Source organism: Ambystoma mexicanum, chromosome 3q (genome assembly GCF_040938575.1).
Source record: "Ambystoma mexicanum isolate Mex_15411 chromosome 3q, UKY_AmexF1_1, whole genome shotgun sequence".
Lineage (NCBI taxonomy): Eukaryota > Metazoa > Chordata > Amphibia > Caudata > Ambystomatidae > Ambystoma > Ambystoma mexicanum.
In genome coordinates, this window is record NC_090926.1 from 892585466 (window position 1) to 892605137 (window position 19672).

The following is a 19672-nucleotide window of genomic DNA, read 5'->3' on the forward strand; positions in this document are numbered from 1 at the left end:
AAGACAACTCAAAAATGGATGCAGTACCGACAAATTCCCCAAGGTGGCGCTAGCGGTCTAACCTCTGACAGGGAAACTGTATTTAGGAGTTGCAAGAGGGGCAGGGACTTCAAAGCTTGTTGGTTAATTGAAAATCTAGCCACCTGCTGTTCCCAGAGGCCAAGAGGCTGGGAAACCTTAACACCTCAGATTCCCACACTAGGAGGCAGGATATTACATGGCCCTGTTGATTGATTGAGGAGAGATTTCCAGGCAGCCTGCTGGAGCCCACACAAAAGGCTCTTTCTGTTGAATGGGGTATGTTAATTTTGAGTTTCCTGTCAACAGCCCTCTACCAGCAAGGAGAGACATGTGATCACTGACCCACCCAGACACCTGGAGGCGGACCCAAACACTTTGGGGGAGTTGAATTGCAACAAATATATATTTTATAGAAACAGTGATAATTTATTGTAACCAAATGACAGGAATGTACAACTTTGAGAGTCTTAGTTTGAAAAATGCCCTCACGATTTGAGTCCAAACTCCAATTTGTACCATGTTCTGGGGTAAAACCCCGCTAATTATGATTATTGTAGATAATGTATGTAAGCTAGAGACATGGAACGTTACTGGGATATATGTGGAAGGGAAATGTACCTTTGTATAATTTTTGATGAAAAACCAATGTTGTGAAACCCACTAAAATCGAAAATAAGTTGGCTTTTTTGAATGCAAGCTCCTAGAAACTCCAGAGTCGGGACAGGGACTATCTTTAGTAATATATGATGTGTGTATGTAATGTCAACCACTTGTGTACCTGGGAAATATGTATTTGAATCAAATATAGATTTGTGGGCAAATTGACCAGAGGAGAATCCTCTGACCCATAAACAGACCTCATCACTGACTCACAACCCAATTCCGCCAATCATGGGAGAGGGGAGAATTGGGCCAATGACAAGTAGAGCGGGGCAGGCTCAGTTATGCCACGCACACACCCACTTCCAAAACACACAAAAAGAGACTGCTGGGACAGGTAGGGAGATTCAATTCCATTTGCTGTGGAGCATGCTGACCGACGACTTCACATCCAGAGATCCAGACTTCACATCCATCAATCTCCAAAGACCAGAACTTTACTTCAGAACTAAAAGCAAGGGCCTAAACCCACAAACTGAGAACTCTTCTCAGCAGGCCTCAGCATCCTTAAAATCATTTGCAAACTATTCCACAGCCGGGCGAGCTGTTTGAATTCTTTGCCAAGAACAATTGCCAGACACCAGACCAGAGATCCAGAGAGACCCAGACCGCTGTGAGCAGAACCGGTGCCTGATTGACCCGCTGAGCAGAGAGAACCGAAGTCCAGTCCAGTCGACCAGATCTGTGACGAGGCCCATTCATTTCAAAATTAGGAGTGAGTACCCAATCTCTTAGTTAAAATAATCTAATTCAAGCTATTTTAACCTAATTAGAAGAGCCTCCTAGAAATCGTGTCATCTGTCATTTTTAAAGCTGCACAACTGCCACCTGTCAATTCTGCAGCTGCAAGCTGTCGCCTGTCATTTTGAGTTTTACTTTAAATCCGAAAATCTACCTTTATTAAATCATCCATATCTCCGGAACCGTTTGTGCTAGGAACAAGATTTAACTTTCATCTGAAAGCTTAGAATCTAGGCTTTCCCACAAACCTTCCTACTCCCTATACTTTTTCCGCAATCGCGAGACACGCACTCGCGGAATTTACCACGATTTGCGATTTGGCCCGATTTCTTCATCTGTAGAAATCAGCAGCTTTTTGCTTCTCTTTGCTTAAATTCGTTTGCAATCTGCTAATCATTCATAGAGTATTGTTTAAATTGAGCCTGAACTAATATAAAGTAGCCATCACCTACCCTGAACCTCTAGAGGGAATTAAAAGCAATTTTAGCACCTTTCACTTCCTTGCAAACCACATTAAAGTAATTCGCCTGTGTTTAAAACTAATCCCTGTTTTCTCTAAGCTTGCTGGGGGAACTGGAACTGTGTATTGCATTATAAAGTGTGATTTGTTGGGATTCTTGAAGACTGTGTGCTCTCCTTCCATTTCTTGTATTGCATGGGCAGGGGGGGGAGTGAATTGTCAAAAGAAAGTGATCATATTACCTTTTGCTAAAATCATAACCAGTTATTTCTGTACTGCATTTTATTCCACCTTGCATTTCCTTGAAACCATCAAGCATTTTCAGCTACCTCATCCTCTACACTACTCCTAAGTAACCAAATCAGTGTACCCCTGTAACATTATCCATTGTTGATCACGGTCATATTCTGAAGTGATATCAGTTATCAATTTATTTATAAAGTGTGATAGATATATATTGTTGAATTGTCCAAATAAACCTTTTAATTTGCAAAACAAACCTACTTCTTGGCTCAGTGGGGTCAGGGGGATTCTAAGAGGGGGGTGTTATACAAGGGTTGTCATCCAGAGTACTGAACTGGATATAAAAAATACATCAATAAGGGTCTTCCTCACCATCCCAGACTAGGCATTGACTTAGCTGTAGTGTTGATTGAATATCGCTTACAGGAATTGAGGGGCATTGCCCTACAACAGGGATTGAATGGTTACGACACCTAACAATAGAAAGAATTGCAGAGTTGAGCAGAGCAACAGGGATATAGTCGGCCGGGACTTGGTTAAAGAAGGTGGCGGTCTTGGCTGTTTTCATTCATTTGTTGTTCATAGCAGGCACAGGGACTGTTAACGTGTCAGTGATTTTTACCCGATGTACCCTCACCAGGAGACAAAGTTAAGTCCATCATCATTTGAAGCGTTGATGTGGCGGCCTGGAGCATTTTGCTCCTGTTAGCTCTGCTTCGAAGGTCATACATAAACCAGTCAAACGACACAGACCCAGGGAGACACTGGTTAGTAAAGATTTCTTTTTAGCACCTTTTCCTCCATTTTTACGTGCCACCAAATGTTTTGTTTTTATTTTTTAATCTGATCTGAACTTTTTACATTGCAGTGAAGCCTTACAATGCACTACCTTTTGCTCATTTGTCATGGGGACACTGACATGTCCTTCTGGCTGGCTGTCTGTACTGGGAAACCTTGTTTCTCTTCGTCTCGTTCCATTGTTGCCACTTGTGGTAACTTTTTATGATTGTACAATGCAGTACAATGGTGTACACTTTTTGTTTTGCCCTAGACTAACTCAGACGATTTTTGGTTACTTTTGGTGTACCTAAGGGGCAAGCCGGTGGCAGCAGTTACTTTTTGCTATTTGTATTTTGATTTGGTTACCTACTGTGGCTAGTGTCCAAACATAGCCGTGCCCCGAGGTTTTCATTTTGTCCTTTGGCCATCTTGTCACTAACCCTGCTTCCTGACCTGTGGGGACAGAAAAATGCTCATATGGACTTCCAGTGCCTAAGAAATTAGACTTTTCGCAGTCTACTGCATGGCTGTGTGGTTGCTATCAAGAAGTGTGTTGGGACTGTCTGGCCTCATATGCCTGTTTTTTTTTTTTTTTTTTTAACTTTTAGAATTTTTTAAAGAAAGATAATTATGCCTATTCAGTATTTCCACATTCTCAGAACTATCGTGGTACGCTGAATGTAGTATAGGTCCAGTGGGCAAAAAGAATGTTGGTGTGGGTGTACATTCCGGTTTTATGTAGTTAAAAACACTCTTGACTTTTAAAGACTCATTCCCCATGACTACTTGTCCAACAATGACCCATCCCCCCACGTGATAAAGTTCTGTTAAAATAGTTGTAGTTTGTTTGGATCTAAAAGCACATTTCTCTCACCTTATGTTGTAGGCTTTAAAGAGTGCTGTGCTGTATGTTATTCTGGCTCCCTATGATAATGAACAATCTGATTTGGTACATCGGATAAACGGTGACAAAAAGCTAGACGATATCCCGAAGTACAAGTAAGTATATGGAGGGATCTGTTCTGTACATAACATTTCAAACCGGTAACAATGTTGGGTGTTTCCATTTTTACTTTTACCTCATGCCAATTCTGTTCACCATGCTAAAATTGACTTTTTTGTAAAGGGCATTTAGTTGCTTGACGTCTAATAAATAAATTGCATGGGGTGGTGCCATAGGCAATTTTTCCATCAGATATTGTGCTGGTCTGCTCCTACTCTGTGTTTATAACCTGGTGTCATGTAAGAGAAGGAGATGGGATGCATATTTAAAAGATATTTATGGCTCCTTTTCTTTTTGTAAATGGGATTTTTTTCTAGCATGCGGGCAGGATTGTGTTGCTATTCACGTTTCACTTCAGAGTATAGAAAATGAAATGTCAGCGTTGTCTTGGTTGCCAACAGTTTCTGGTAAATGTCTGAATGTAATGGTATAACCCTGACCAGGATTCCTTGGATAGTCAATAGATATATAGCCTCGTGTTCTTCTGGAGAATGTACATTAACTTGTGGGCAGCAGGTTGTGGGTCGTACTGATTCAGCTCATCTGGGTGCTAGGAACTAATCTTGGGCTAAGCCCTGTAAGTAGAGTGGGCAAAAGCTAGTAGAGAAATGGGTAACTGAGAGGCAGTCAATTTGGACGATTAATGTAACAGCAGAATCAAAGAGGAAGACTAGAACAGCATTGGAAGTAGGAACAAATCCCCTACCTGGTAATGGCTACCTTTACCAAAATAAAATACTTTCTTGATTGCCTCTTTTTGACAAATTACATTGCTGGCCATATAAAAAACATGAAGCCTGATTTTAAAAAACTAAGGGAAAAGAAAAGGGGTGGGGCAAGAATGGCGAGTAGAACTCTTGCCTACTTTTTCTTTTTAAATAAAGAAATAAGGCAGTTTGTCAGAAATGGAACATTATCAGAAAAGGAATATTTTAGGCGACTCGCCAAAATGACTAGATTTCCTTTTAACATGGACCCCCCCCCCCCTATACCGCCCAAATCCAGGACGGGAAAATGGAACGCTAGTGTTGAGATTTGAGCCCCTCAACTTGGGGGCAGGAGGCCTTACTAGGGTGTTTTAACCTAGCCATTCCTCCCCAGCAGCAGGATGTGATAGTTGAGGGCCTTAGCCTGTCCTTTCCACAGTGCTTTAAACCTAGGCTCCAGTGTGTCTGGGCAGGCAAGAAGTGCAGAGGAGTTATTAACTCCCCTTCCCTTTATCTGCCAGAGTGCCTGAATGGAACCAGTTCCCACTATGGGGCTGGCTGTTTTGATTAGATAGCCATCCGCCCCTTTGTGTAAAATGCTGAGAGTTTGCAGAGGAGTGTGTGGGAAAACGAATAAAAGGTGGGGTTCCTGAGGTTAAAGGCAAGTAGACTCCTTCCCTTTGGCTGGTGGGACCAACCAACCCTGAGATGGAACTACAAATCGAGCCATTTCCCGAGTTGCTGTGCCTCTCCAGAACTGCAGACCGTGAATACCAGGAGATCTCCAACCCATTTGCAGTGCAACATTTTTGCGAGGCTGAATCAGTCCAAAACTTTGAATTCCAGTTTGTTCTGCAGAAGCACAATCCCACTCATCGAAGTCCCCTCACCAGAGTGCAGGACTTCATAATTGTAGATTGACTGGGCAAAAACCGTATTTTGTTGAAGCTGATAAAAAAAATGCTGAACCCGCAAACCGACCAAGTCCACCAAGGAATCCTGTGCCACGGGTCCTCTCTCGAGACTGCTGCTGAGATCTCATTCAGAGACCTTCCTTTCGTCACTAGACCGAGGATTCAGGAGAATGGGTATGTCGCTGCTGCACAGAGGCGAATCCAGCTGTGTTTACTTCTTCTAACCTAAGGTACTGTGGGGTTAAAGGTAGAACTTGCCTTAAACCCAAAAGTCGCTCCAGTGTAACTGGAGTGCGTGAAGATGTGTCCGGGTATCCTATGACCCGAGCTTGCCAGATTGTGTCCCTTTAGGGCATGCTTTTGCAGGGTCCGCCTAACTTGTGGTATATTAGGCCTCTTATTCTAGTTACTGAAAGTATCCTGAGGATATCTTGCTTGACTTTTTCGTATAGTTGGTGATTAGACTTTAAACGCGTTAGTTAGAAGCTAGGAAAAGTTTCTAGAACATTGATTATTGCTGCTGTGTGTATGACCTACCTTTTTCCTTCCAAAAGACTTAATATGATGTGGATCTGATATCTAAATACAATTACCATTTATTTGTAAAGTAATGCGATACTGCGCGTAGTGCTGATAATAAGGTAGAACTGTCATTAGTGTCAAACACTAACAATTGTAACCGTGAGCAACTACTATTGAAGTAATCACCTCTGAAACTTATTAAGATTTCCTGTGTGTGTTGGTTAGTGTAATAAGTATCTACCTTCCTTGTATAAATAAGAATACATGTGTGTTTCAAATACATTTACTGTGTAAGAGTTTCTTTGGAATATTGTACTTAGTGGGTTCATGTGTTTACCTACAGCTCACTCCCTCCTCTTACGGTGAGACTGGCTGCTCTGCCATTCTACCAAGATCCTTTGGGTAGTACAGACTTATACTAAGAGTTCGGGACCTCTATGTCAAGGGATAGTTTTATGAAGTTTTACCTCAAGTGGACTTCAGTAAAACGCCCATAGCGGGGAGTGTCCAACTCCTCCCCTGCATCCTGTGTACACGCACGCGCCTAGGCAGGGACACAAAAGGGTTAGCGCCAAAGGCATAACTCACACACACAGACCTCCCCCTCCCAGAATGGTAGAAGGGCTAACAAAGGACAACCACACAAGAAATGGTGAAAAAAGAAAGGAGCCCCATGTTAGAACATAGGGGACCCTTTTGTGCATAACCAAGGCTGTAAATGCAGTCTGCGGTAGAAAATAGCATAAAAGTTCGTAGAACACGTCCACTGTCACTAGTCTTAACTTTAGGGCTATCACTGTGACCAAAAGGTCATAGGAGCAGAGAAAAGGGGGATAGTGGGTATCCCATTCATTAGAACTCTGCATAAAGTAGTGTGTGCGAATCGCTCATAAGTATACGTTTTAGGAAGGATACAAAGTATCCCTCTTTCCTTAAGAACAGTAGGTCTTGTGGAAAATGAAAGAATATAAAAGGAGAATCCCAGGGGCCCGCAGCAACACTGCACAGAGGGTGATGTGTACTGCAAACATGTAATGCCAGATGCCTTTGAAGAGATGCGGAGGAAGGCAAGACTACATAATAGAAGGTAAAACATAGAGAACATACTCCCCATGGTTCACGAGCAAGAAAAAGGTCCAGAAGTCCAGCAAAAAGTTCCAGGGATGGGGGGGGTGTCTCACCGGGAGGGGGGTGGAATCGAGCATAACACATCTACATCTCCCTAATTATTGGCTATTTCTAAGGCGCTTATCCAACAAAAGTGTTTCAAACCGCCACAAGGCGGAAGGGAACAAAGGAGCAAATAAACAATGGAAGCAACCAGAATAAATAAGAGAATAACAAACAAAAAAACATCCTACTAGGCCTTATGACATTTTGGAATGTGCAAGTGCAGAGATAAAAGGGGGGCGTGCGGGGGTAACTACTAAAGGGCCCCCTCAGCGAAATAGGTGGGTTGCCAGAGGTGCCTGTTGGGGAGGCAACAGGTAAGTGCATGGGCTAAGGCATCCCAAGGCAAAACAGGAAGCTCTAACGCCCATCAGTTAAGTGCACTGCTGAGACAAAGCACCCAACTAGCAGGTGTGGGCTCAAAGGGCAGTCCAGGAGGTGGGGGGCGATTCTGGTGTCCAGTCGGCAAATGGCCACGACCCTATTGGACTCTTAAGGGACCGCGCTGCCTATCTCGGCGACTGTTAGCACGGGAGCTAGAGAGGAAAGTAAAAGAGAAAGGTCTCGAGTCATTTACGGAACCTGAGGTGCTCCGGATCAAGTCAGCGAGGGAGACTGTTCTAGAAGAGGGAACCAGCCGAAGCGAGGGATCTGCCCCCAGCTCTCTACTTGGAGAAACGTCTGACCAGCAGAGAATTGGAGCAAGAAGGTCGAAGGGATTTGGAAGGAGAGCATTTAGTGAGGAAGAGTTGCAGGTAGAGTGGTTCCAGGCCCCAGACCACCTTATGGATGATGCAAAGGGTCTTGAATTTAATTGTTGCAGCAACCAGGAGCCAGTGGAGAGATGTGATCTCTGGGCTTGAGGCCAAGGATAAGTCTCTCACAGCCCTATGCTGGATTAGGTGAAGAGGGCAGAGAGAAGAAACTGGTAGCTTGAGAAAGAGGCTGTTGCAGTGATCTAGCCTGGGGAGGAACAGAGCTCTAGTTACATTGAGCTTTGGGTGAAGGTGAGAAAAGGGAGAATGTCTGAGGTGGTGAAGTTAAATGGGGGCCTTCTTGGCAAGGTCCAAGATGTGAGGGGTGAAGGAGAGAGAGAAAGGAGTAGACTGACCTCCAGGTTTCTGGCTTCAGTGGAAGGAGGAGGGGGGCCCAAAGAGGGCGGGAGGGGAACGGGTAATAGGAATCCCGATAGGATAGGAAGGATCTCGGTCTTATAGGCTTGAAGACCGATAGAGGAGGAAGAATAAAACATTAGTTTTCAAAAATGGATTAGCTTACTACAGTGTATGATAGTGCAGTAGACCTGTAGATGTAGCAACTGGATGTGAACTTGTGATCACTACTTTGCGTAAACATCTAATTAGCGTTGTGTATTCATTGTGTAAGCGGAAAGAAAGTAGGAGACTACGCGGAGTGGTGAAACTGTAGTTTGTGGTCATCTCTATTTCAGGGTAGCTGGTATAAAGCTAAAGGCTGATATGATAGAAAGTCACTGTGTATGGTATCAGCTCATGGGTTGAACAGTAATTGCACGGATGCGTTCAACCAGCAAGTTACCGAACTAGGTTTGTGTTGTGATGTGCTTTTTGTGTATGTGGTGTCTTTGGTAGAAAGGGTGATGTGCTGTGATGTGCTTGTTCGTGTGTGCAGGAGCTGGTGATGTAATGTGGAATAGTGTGGTGTGGATGAGAGAATGTTTGTGGTGAGGGTTCCAAGCCCAGGCATTTGGAGAGTCCTTGCCTGGGTGATGGGTGCCAGTGTCCCATCTGTCCTATGTAACTGGTCCTGAGAAGTCAAGCTAATGTAACTTAAGGAGATGCTAATAAAGCCTAAAGGAACCTACCATGAAGACTAAGGAGGTCACTTTGTTTCAGTTTGCCATCAAAAATGTTCACGAATAAATATGATGGATCTTCGTCAGCAAAACTCAGAGATTTAGATACACTAACCTAATCTTTACTGTAATGCAGGGAGACAATGCCGTGTTTTACAGTGTTGGTACTGTAATTTCGCATTACCTAATAACTTACTTTTTTAGGATTGTAATTGCATGGCTGTCAAAAAAATATAAAGTTAACACATGCTGGGCTTTGCCAGACAAGATAAAGTTGGCTTAATAAATGTATCACTAAAACCATTATCCCGATTACTTCTGGTTTGCAATTGTTTGAAAAATTCTATTTTTGCTTAGCACTCCCACACAGGCGTTTGTCACTTGAGTGTTGAGGAGTTGATAACTGCTGCGCTTTCTCTCCATTAGCACTTGTAATGAACAGAGTACCAAAGGCAAGAGAGGAATGCAGAGCTAGCTGTGCTTTGATTGAACATAACTTAAATAGCAAGCTTAGATACACAAGTGTCAATTTGATTAGCAAACCTACAGAATTGCATAGCAAATTGCCATGCAACACTGCTTATGTTATACCTTGAATTGTATACAAATCTCAGATCAGGCTGTTTGTTCTTTCATTGACGCATACAATTAAAATGGAAGCCTTGGCTTTTGCACATAACCTACCTCACCTCACCTCAATGGTCTTACATATATTAGTTTACTGCCCTCCTCGACCTGGTCCCCTTTTTGGGACTTTGTTTATGGATTTCAAGGCAGATCTCCATTTCAATATTCTAACTTGATAAATCTTGGCAACTTGAATCGCAAGACAGATCCACTTTTAGCCCAGTTTTTTGACAGTATGGGGCAGTTTGGATTCACTCAGCTAGTCCATGAGCCAACTCCTCAACTGGGTAATACCCTTGAACTTGTTTTGTCTACAACATCGCTAGTGGAGGTTTTTTCTGTGTTTCCGACCATATGGTCGGGAAACTTTGTTTTACCTTTTAACATCATGGCATATGTGGCCCAACCAGAACCTGCTTCCGCAGAGGTTCTTAAACGTAATTGGTGTTCGGTGAGCGAGGTGATAATGTTTTACAGTTTACAGGACACTGTGGTAGTGTCCAGACGATGGATTTATCTGCCATTGTACAAGCATCAATTTTGTGCTGGTGAGCCTGCTCCTATCTGTTTGGTTAAAACGCGCAAATGTCCAACACAACCCTGTTTCTCGGAACAGTTTATAGCCGTTTGGTTTAAATGTCGACAAGCCGAGCGTAAATGTCGCCTGGGCTATCTTCATAATGATACGCAGGCATTTCGAGCGTTCACTGTGGTGGATCACGGTGCTTAATTTTTGTTTTCCTTTTCCAAGAGAAGGTCGAAAAAGCTTTAGATCAGCCTGAAACGTATTTTTTTTCCATGGGTCCGTTCACTTTCATCTTCCTCCAATTCCTCTTCGGCTGTGGTTCCCTTGCAGGCTCTGTGATGCCTCGCCTTTTTTTTTGTTAAAAAAATTGACATCTGGACAAGCATATCTGCCACAGTGTATCCAGAGCATGTTTCTAATCCGAAAACCTCTGCTCAGACCGGGTTCACTTTCCCTGTTTTTCTAGAAAAACATTCTGTTGACCACTGTCAAACTCAAGTTGGCATCTCCTCTTGATCCACTCTCTCTGAACATATGGAAGAGAATTAGGCCCAAGATGGCCCCTGTAGTCACCCTGGTGGTGAATGTTTCTTGCACCACTAACGCCTACAGTATTGGTTACTACTCGAGATCATTCTTGGACCCTTCTATCACTCCAAACATCTGACCCATCACTCTTCTCTCCTTTCCAATGAAACGTATTGAGTCTCTAATTTCACCTTTACTTATGTTCCTGGAAGACTGTTTTTAAAAAAATGTACTAGTCTGGCTTTCCCCTGGGCCGTGGGACTTTTTTCAGCTATGGATGATCTGGTGCGGCTGTCTGACCAGGATGGAGTGGGAGCGCTGATCCTGTTAGATCTATCCGCAGCATTTGGCACAGTCGACCACTCCATGTTGGATCACCTCGCCCAAGCTGGCATTTTGGTACTGGTATGGTTTTCTTCCTTCTTGTCCGAGATGGGGCACAAACAATTTTTCTTTTTCCTTTTCGTTCATCCTCTCTGCCTCTGTCCTGTGGTGTACTCCAGGGCTCTGATTTGTCCCCTATTTTTAATATATATATATATATATATATATATATATATATATATATATATATATATATATATATATGCAACTGATGGGGGAAGGAGGAGGCTCATTCACTCCCATGGCTTCAGGTGCTACTCTTATGCAGACACACAGATTCTAGTCCAGCTGAATCTTCTGCAAACTGATCCATTGTTTCAGTTTGAGCTGCCTGGAGCCTGTGGGGCAGTGGATATGCTCGAACTGGATTTGACTCAATGGAGACAATACATGGGTCCTTGTGGTTGGCTCTGCGGTTGCCCTAAGGACCCCTCTCCTCTGACCTCCCTCACTAAGACTTTGTCCTTCCCCGGTGTCGGTTGTTAGGGACATCAGAGTGTAGCAGTCTTCTTTACTCTCAGTGTAAGCCCACATTGCTGAAGATACTTCGGAGAGTTCTTCCTTTCCTTCTGAAGCATCTCGAGGCCCCAGTTGTAGCCTCACAGGTAATAAGCTGCCTCGACTAATGGAACTTGCGATACTTGGCACAGCCTTTAATGCTTTTAGCGGCTTCAGCGACCCCATAATTGGCTACTCGAGTGACCACCGGTTCCCCTTATGGCACCCATATGACACCTATTGTATGGGATCTCCATTGGCTCCTGGTGATAAAACACATTTAGTTTAAATCAATCTATGTTCACCTGTCTGTATATGGATTGGGAGCGGAACACCTCTGGGCTAAATTTCAGCTTTATGTTCCCACTCGGGTCCTTCGTTCTCAGGATGGCTATCTCCTTGTGATTTCACGCTATAAGACCGTCCGAGCAGGTGGCTGTGCTTATTCGGTAGAGGCTGCCAAGCTTTGGAATGCAATGCCACAAAATCTTACAGAAAATCTTGTGTATCCGTGTCCTAAAAACTCTTCTATTTTAGCTGTCTGTGGATCACTAGCATCAAGATGACTTGTGAACACGCACTCTAAAAATTCAATAACATAATTTCTGATGTTTGTTAATCTGCTTAGAATCACATGCTGTGCATAGGTCTGACATCCAGTGGTCACTGCAAAGTATTGCATTTTGTTTTTCGTAGTCGAAAAGGGGACGTCGACGAGGCTTGTCTGTAACACTATCCCTATAGTGACGTGCGTTGTACCCACAATCCCTCAAGCGTCGAGGTCCCTCAGATTGTTTTTTTCCGCCCAGCTACTGGTCGCCTTTATGCGGAGCTCCTCGAGAGACATTGCCAAATAGTTTCTTCGACCTTTGGTCGTTTGTTATTAATATCAATAACGTAGATCCCTCCCTCGACGCAGAGCTGTTTCTCCGCCGAGCAAGATCTTCGGAAGGATGAGCGGAGGGGATCCTTCGGCGCTGCCGAACATGTGGCCTGGCCTTGCCGGCCATACTCAGTAGGGAGAGTGGGGTTTTGTGGTCTTTCTTTCTCTTTAAGAATGCCTTTCTCTTTCCCCTCCCTCTCTTTCGAGGTCGTAGTCACACATCTTGCCCTCAGCTATGGAGAGGACGCCATTTAGGTTTTGCCCGCTTTGCAAGGGTAAATATACCTGGAAGGATAAGCACAAACGTGCAACCGTTGCTGACCCCTCGATCACCAGGTCGACGGCTGTGCGGCCTGTAAATTACTAAAGCCCAAAACTCTAAAAGACCGCAGGGTCAAAAGGTGGGCGGCCTACGCCATGTCTAGGCCTGACTCCTCGTCTGGTGCCGCCACTGCTGAGTACAACGAGGACAAGTGACTACACGGCCCCCGTAACGGAGGCTGTAGACCTCTCAAAGGAGCGTTCACGCTCGTCGTCGTCCGTCCCCGGCCCCGACAAGCCCGGCTCACGCCCAGCTTATGGGGATGAACACCCCGGCGACAAGGAAGCACACAGAAAAACACCAAAACATACACCCCGGCACGCATTCGTCGAAGACAAAGGCAGCCATAGCACCAACAGGGACGCCGTGCCCACCGGCGTCTTCTGCCGACCGTAAGGGTCGTCAGCCCTCAACGCTTCCGCGGCAGGCGACTGGGCATTCTAAAAATAAGGGCGCTAACACCAAAACCTCCGGCGCCGCGCATCGCAAGAGCGCTCACGTTGCCCGCAAGGACTCGACGGGCAAGGACTTGACGACCAAAGGCTCGACGTTACATAGCGCGATGGCGACCGATTCCTCGGAAGAGGGAATGATCGCCGAAAGCCTTGCGCGTATATCATCTAAGGACGGCCAGAGACGTATGGCGAGTGAGATGCCGAAAACCGCGCACAAGGCCAAAGATACACCGAAAGTGCCGGAAAACAGATCAGGTCAGTTCCCGACGCCAACAGAAGGCCCTAGCCAGCAAGAAGGCTACTCAGAAGGCGAAGGCTCACTTTCTTCGACGTTATGGGACAGAACCAGACAATTACAGGAGGAAGAAACTCCTTTTTCTTTCCCTGGCCGACCTCAGTGGACCTTTGAAAGGTTCCAGACCTGCATGGACAAACTAGACCGGTTCATGTCCATCCCAGAAGACAGGGCACCCAAGAGACCAAGGGAGGCACCCCTGGAGAGTCCAAGGGCTAACTACCAGAAGTTTTATAACCCCATACAGGAGGACATATACTCTTACAATCCCACTGAGGAAGACACCTTCTTCCAGGAGGAAGATGAGTTCACTTATGTTGAAGACCAACAAGAAGGGGAAGGTTTTCACAAGGAAACTAACCTATGTGAGGAGGGATTCCAGGAAGACACAGGCGAGGGCGACCCAAATCCCTGGCAGTCACCGGCTAGGTTGACTGACTCAGGCAGTAGCAGTATAGTCATCAGGTCTACTGAAACTACACCAGTCAGGAACCCTTCGCCTGTCGATCAACCCACCTTCAATGCACTGCTGAAGAAGGCAGCAGCACATTTCGAAATCGAAACTGTGGAGGTCACCCCAGACACCGATTTTGTGGAAAGGATTATCAAAGAAAACTCTCCCCCCCCCCCCCCCCCACCCCCCCACTAGCCAAATTATACCCATCCTCGCCTCAGTTAAGAGACATATTACACCTTCTCTTTCCACTCCTGCATTGGTGAGAGGGGTCAATCCGAAGATTGACAAACTGTTCTCTCCCTCTCAATCAGACCCATTATATATTAAGGGTCACTCAATCCCGGACTCCCTGGTCGTGACCAACACCAGGAAAAGGGCAGGAGTCCCACTATCAACCAGCGAGGCACCCCCAGATAAAGAGGGGAAGAAGCTGCATGCCCTAGCCAAGAGAATCACCACCTCTGCAGCATTCTCTACCAGAATCGCCAATAATAATACCCTATTGGCAAGCTACGCCGAGGCTCAATGGGCTAAGCTCAAACAGGACATCGAAGAAGTTCCCGAACCCCTAAGGACTCGTTTACTGGCTACAGTTAACGATGGCTCTCTGGGCAATCAAAGCATCGTCAAGAAATACCCTCGATGCAGCAGAGACGGCTGGCCGCACTTTGGTACAAAGAATTTTACTAAAGCGTCACGTCTGGCTTCGCAATTACGGATTTAAGGCGGAAACACAAGCGTCCCTTATTAATAAACCTATAGAGGAGTCCAACCTCTTTGGGAGAGCAGTGGATGACGCGCTGGAGAACGCGAAGAAAGAATTTGATACAATAAAGACCTTAGACCAAATTTCAAAACCCCCTAGCAGGCGGGGATTTGGTAATGAGCGCTTTTTTTGTGGACAACGCCAGCAACAAAACCAACAACAGTATTCTGCCAGCAACTACCAGGGTAATAGCGGCCAGTACAATCAGAGGGGTCAACGCCGTGGCAAGGGAAGAGGCCGGGGTTCCACCCCCAGAGGCTCCCAAGCCAACAACACCACCAAGTGACGTGAAGATTCGCGTCCCCTCCCATGCAACGCCGGTCGGGGGCCGGTTAACATCCTTTCTTCCAGCTTGGGAGGGAATAACATCAGACCGCTGGATACTATCCACCGTAGCCCGTGGCTACTGTATAGAGTTCAACAGTTCCCCAACATACAGACCCCCGAGGGGACGCCGCATGACACCAGAACACCTCGCCATCCTTCTCCAAGAAGTGGACCAACTGCTGGAAAAAGGAGCCATAGAGGTCGTGCCTCTATCTCAGGTAATGGAAGGTATTTATTCAGTGTACTTCCTTGTACCCAAAAAGGATCTAACCATGCGCCCTGTATTAGATCTGCGCCCAGGGAACAAGTTTGTCAAACCCCAAAAGTTTTGTGTGGTGACCTTACAGGAAGTGATCCCACTGCTATCACAGGGAGATTACATGACAACACTGGACATGAAAAATGCATACTTTCATATTTTAATCTTGCCAGTGCACAGAAAATACCTCAGGTTCATGATAGAGGGCAAACACTACCAGTTCAGAGTGCTACCCTTCGGCATAGCATCTGCACCAAGGGTATTCACGAAAGTACTGGCAGTGGCAGCGGCCCACCTGCGCAGGTTATCCATCCCAGTATACCCTTACCTCGACGACTGGCTCATAACAGGGGATTCTTACGAGACATGCTTCTCAAACACCCAAAAGACTGTAGACCTTTTGTTCCAACTGGGCTTCTCCATCAACGAGAAGAAGTCCAGCTTAGACCCCAGCCAAGTCAAACAATTCCTAGGGGCCCTAATTCGAACAAAGGACGGCCTAGTCTTCCCCTCCAACGAGAGGGTCCAAAACATGCTGTTTCAGATCCCCCAATATGTGGCAGGTCGAGAGGTGACGGCGCACAAAGCAATGCGCTTGCTAGGAATGATGGCGTTGTGTATTTATTTGGTACCTCACGCGCGCCTGCGCATGCGCCCAATGCAAGAGTGGCTCAACAGCCAGTGGTGTCAGACCATCTAGTGGTAGTCTCGCAGGCCTTGGTTCTCTTGCTACGGTAGTGGACAAAGGAAAACCCTTTGCCACACCCGCGGTTGAGGCCACTCTAACCACGGACGCATGCCTCACAGGATGGGGGGGGCTCACCTATCCCACCAGACTGCTCACGGAGTGTGGACTCCGAGCGTAGCATCCAAGCAAATAAACCTACTGGAGCTACTGGCGGTGTTCAAAGCACTAAAAGCCTTCCAGGAACACCTACAAGGGAAGACAGTGATGGTCCTTACAGACAGCATCACAGCCATGTACTAAAGCAACAAGCCGGGGGGCACCCACTCTCCAGGACTGTCCAAGCTGTCCCAGAATATATAGAAGTGGGCTCTCAAACACATGTTCCTACTGGCACAACACGTACCAGGGGAACTCAATCTGCTAGCAGACGAACTCAGCAGAGACTTCCCCCTGCCCGAAGAGTACGAATGGCGATTGCACGAAGACATCGTCTTAAACGTCTTCATGCAATGGGGATTCCCCGCAATAGACCTGTTTGCAACTCTGGAGAACTCACAATGCCAAAGTTACGCCTCCAGGTACTCCCAGAACCAATCCAAGGGGAACGGTCTGTCGATTCATTGGTCAGGGAAATTTGTTTACGCCTTTCCCCCGACTCCCCTTCTCAACAAAGTTGTGCACAAGATGCACCAGGAAAAAGTTACCATGATACTAGTGGCCCCAATGTGGGCCCGGCAGCCATGGTTCGCTCACTTGATGGAGATGTCCCTATCTCCCCCAGTGAAACTTCCCTGCCCGTACAACATGCTGTCACAGGACAAGGGCAGGACACTGCATCCATGCCCTCAGACCATGAACTTAGCAGCCTGGCTCCTGAGATCATAGAATTTGGACATCTACAACTTCCGCAGAGATGTATGGACATCCTCAGGGAAGCCAGAAAACCTAATACTCGCCACTGCTATTCTAGCAAGTGAAGAAGATTTGTCATCTGGTGTAGAGGTAAGAGCATCAACCCGGTTGCCTGCTCTCCCACACACATTGTTCTGTACTTGACCCATTTACTGGATTCAGGTCTAGTGTTCAATTCCATTAAAGTCCACCTGGCGGCACTTTCTGCATACACCACCTCCCAACTTAGTGTCGTGGTGGAAGATACCAGTTATCAAGGCCTTCATGGAGTGGTAAAGAGAATATAAAGAGAATACACCCTTCGATAGCTAACTCCCGGATGGGACTTAAATGTGGTACTTTCCAGACTCATGGGCTCGCCATTTGAACCCATGCACAAGGCAACTCTTAAAGAGCTCACTCTTAAGACTGCTTTCCTAATAGCTATCACCTCCATTAGGAGAGTAAGTGAACTACAGGCTCTTTCTGTTCTAGACCCCTTCGTAACAGTTCACAAGGATAAGGTGGTTCTACGCACACACCCAAGGTTTGCACCGAAATTCATCTCGAAATTCCATGTAAACCAGTCAATAGAACTACCAACGTTCTTTCAAAACCCTTCCAACTTGGGAGAAAAAAGTCTGCATACACTGGATGTACGCAGACCAGTCATGTTCTACATGGAAAGAACCAGGCCACTGAGAAAGACTAATCAGTTCTTTGTCTCGGTGGCAGCAGGAAGAGAAGGAGATGCAGGCTCAAAGTCTACTATATCTAGATGGATTGTTCAATGCATCACTCTGTTTCTCTCTTGCTAAAAGAGAACTACCCTTCAAGCCAAGAGCACATTCTACTCGAGGCACTGGGGCTTCCATAGCGTTCATTGCAAATGTTCCCCTTGAGTCCATCTGCAAAGCGGCTACCTGGATTTCTGTGCACACCTTTACCAAACACTACTGTCTAGATGCACACTCTAGATCTGACTCCCAGGTGGGACAGGCAGTATTAAGACATCTTTTCTCTACTGTTCCTTCTCATAACCCACCGCCAACTCCGGGTACTGCTGGCTAGTCTATGCACAGCATGTGATTCTAAGCAGATTAACAAACATCAGAAGACAATGCATTACTTACCGTAAAAGCATTTCTGATGGTTGTATCTGCTTAGATACACATGCGCCCACCCTTCCTCCCCGCTCGGATGGAAGGAACATAGACATCTTTCTACATCTCTCTTTTCTGTACTCACTCACATATAGAAGGCTCCCTCAGGGCAGAAAAAATACAAACAGAGGGACCTCGACGCGTGAGGGATTGTGGGTACAACGCACGTCACTATAGGGATAGTGTTACAGACACGCCTTGTCGACGTCCCCTCTTCGACTACGAAAAACAAAATGCAATACTCTGCAGTGACCACTGGATGTCGGACCTATGCACGGCATGTGAATCTAAGCAGATACAACCATCAGAAATGCTTTTACGGTAAGTAATGCATTGTCAAATATTCTATTAACTTCACTCCTATCCAAATAACATTTTCGAATGGATTGTGTCCTCCCACGTATTCCTTATCTTTGATAAATCCACTTCCAGCTTGCTGGCCTTGAGGGGGTAGGGGGTGATAATTCAGTAGGGGGGGATAATTCAGTAGAGGGGTGATGTGTGTCGACATCTCTCGAGTCTGTGTTCCTCGAAGGCATCCATATTGGCGCTGAATTCACCACAGATGTAAACAATCTTGCGCAGCGTCCATTGCTCAGATCCGTTTTTCTGTGCTTTTCTTATTCTCGGAGACGCAACGCTCCGTTCTTCAGTGAAGCTTTCCTACACTTCGATATTCTTGATGAAACCTTCAAATCTGCAATGGCATCTTTGTCCGCTCCATCGACGCCACGGTCTGGTTTAAAAAAAAAAAAAAAAAACAATTCTGGGATTTGGGGAAAAAATATGTCGTTGACTGATCCTCAGTGTGCCTGTGGTGCCTGGGCCCAGAGCACCAGGAAGCTGAAAAAAGTTAAGACCGTTAAAAAGTTCAAAATTGTCCTCGGCCGAGACATTTGTCACTCGAGATCTCTAAGTAGTTATCACTACTCATCCAGATCGAGGCATACCAAGAGGCGGTGCTATAGATCACCTTCCTCTTCATCTTCCAATTCCCCAGAAAGGGTCACCTGCCCCAAGAACAGAAGAATTTTACAAATAAATGCTGAGTGTCTTCGAGAATGTGGCCTTGTTCCCCTCGGAGAGGCCTAGAGGTGATACCCCGGTTGAGTAGATAACTCCCCAGAGGCAGACTTCGGCAAGCATTGCAGAGATGTCTTTATAGATCTCTCATGGCGAGAATTATGGAGTTTATGGGGTGGTCAGCACCTGCACCCTCTTTTCACCAAGATGACTTAACAGACATCTTACATGACCCTATAGTTGCTTTTCATGCAGCATTACATAGAAAGATAACTGAAAATTGGGAAACACCAGAGGTTACCCCAGCAAAAAAGCTATCTGCGAAATACAGAATGTTGGCCTCAGATCCTTTGTGCCTAACTAAGCATCCAAACCTAGAGAGCTTGGTAGTACAGGCTGTGACTTCGTCACAAGATGGGCACAACAAGAAATTTAACGCCATGGCCATAAAGGTCTTCTCGGCATGCAGCATGGCACTTAAGTCAGTTAACGTCACTTGCACGCTAGAGAGATTCAGCCACACCC

At 45.8% G+C, this 19672-nt stretch overlaps 1 protein-coding gene across 1 annotated transcript in view; it reads left to right on the plus strand.

Moving 5' to 3' along the window:
- Nucleotides 1-19672, plus strand: part of PSMD12 (proteasome 26S subunit, non-ATPase 12) — a 270699-nt gene that overhangs the window by 201784 nt on the left and 49243 nt on the right. Inside the window, exon 8 of the mRNA XM_069655033.1 lies at nt 3792-3904. Coding sequence (XP_069511134.1) covers nt 3792-3904 — 113 coding nt within the window. The remainder of the gene's footprint in view (nt 1-3791; nt 3905-19672) is intronic.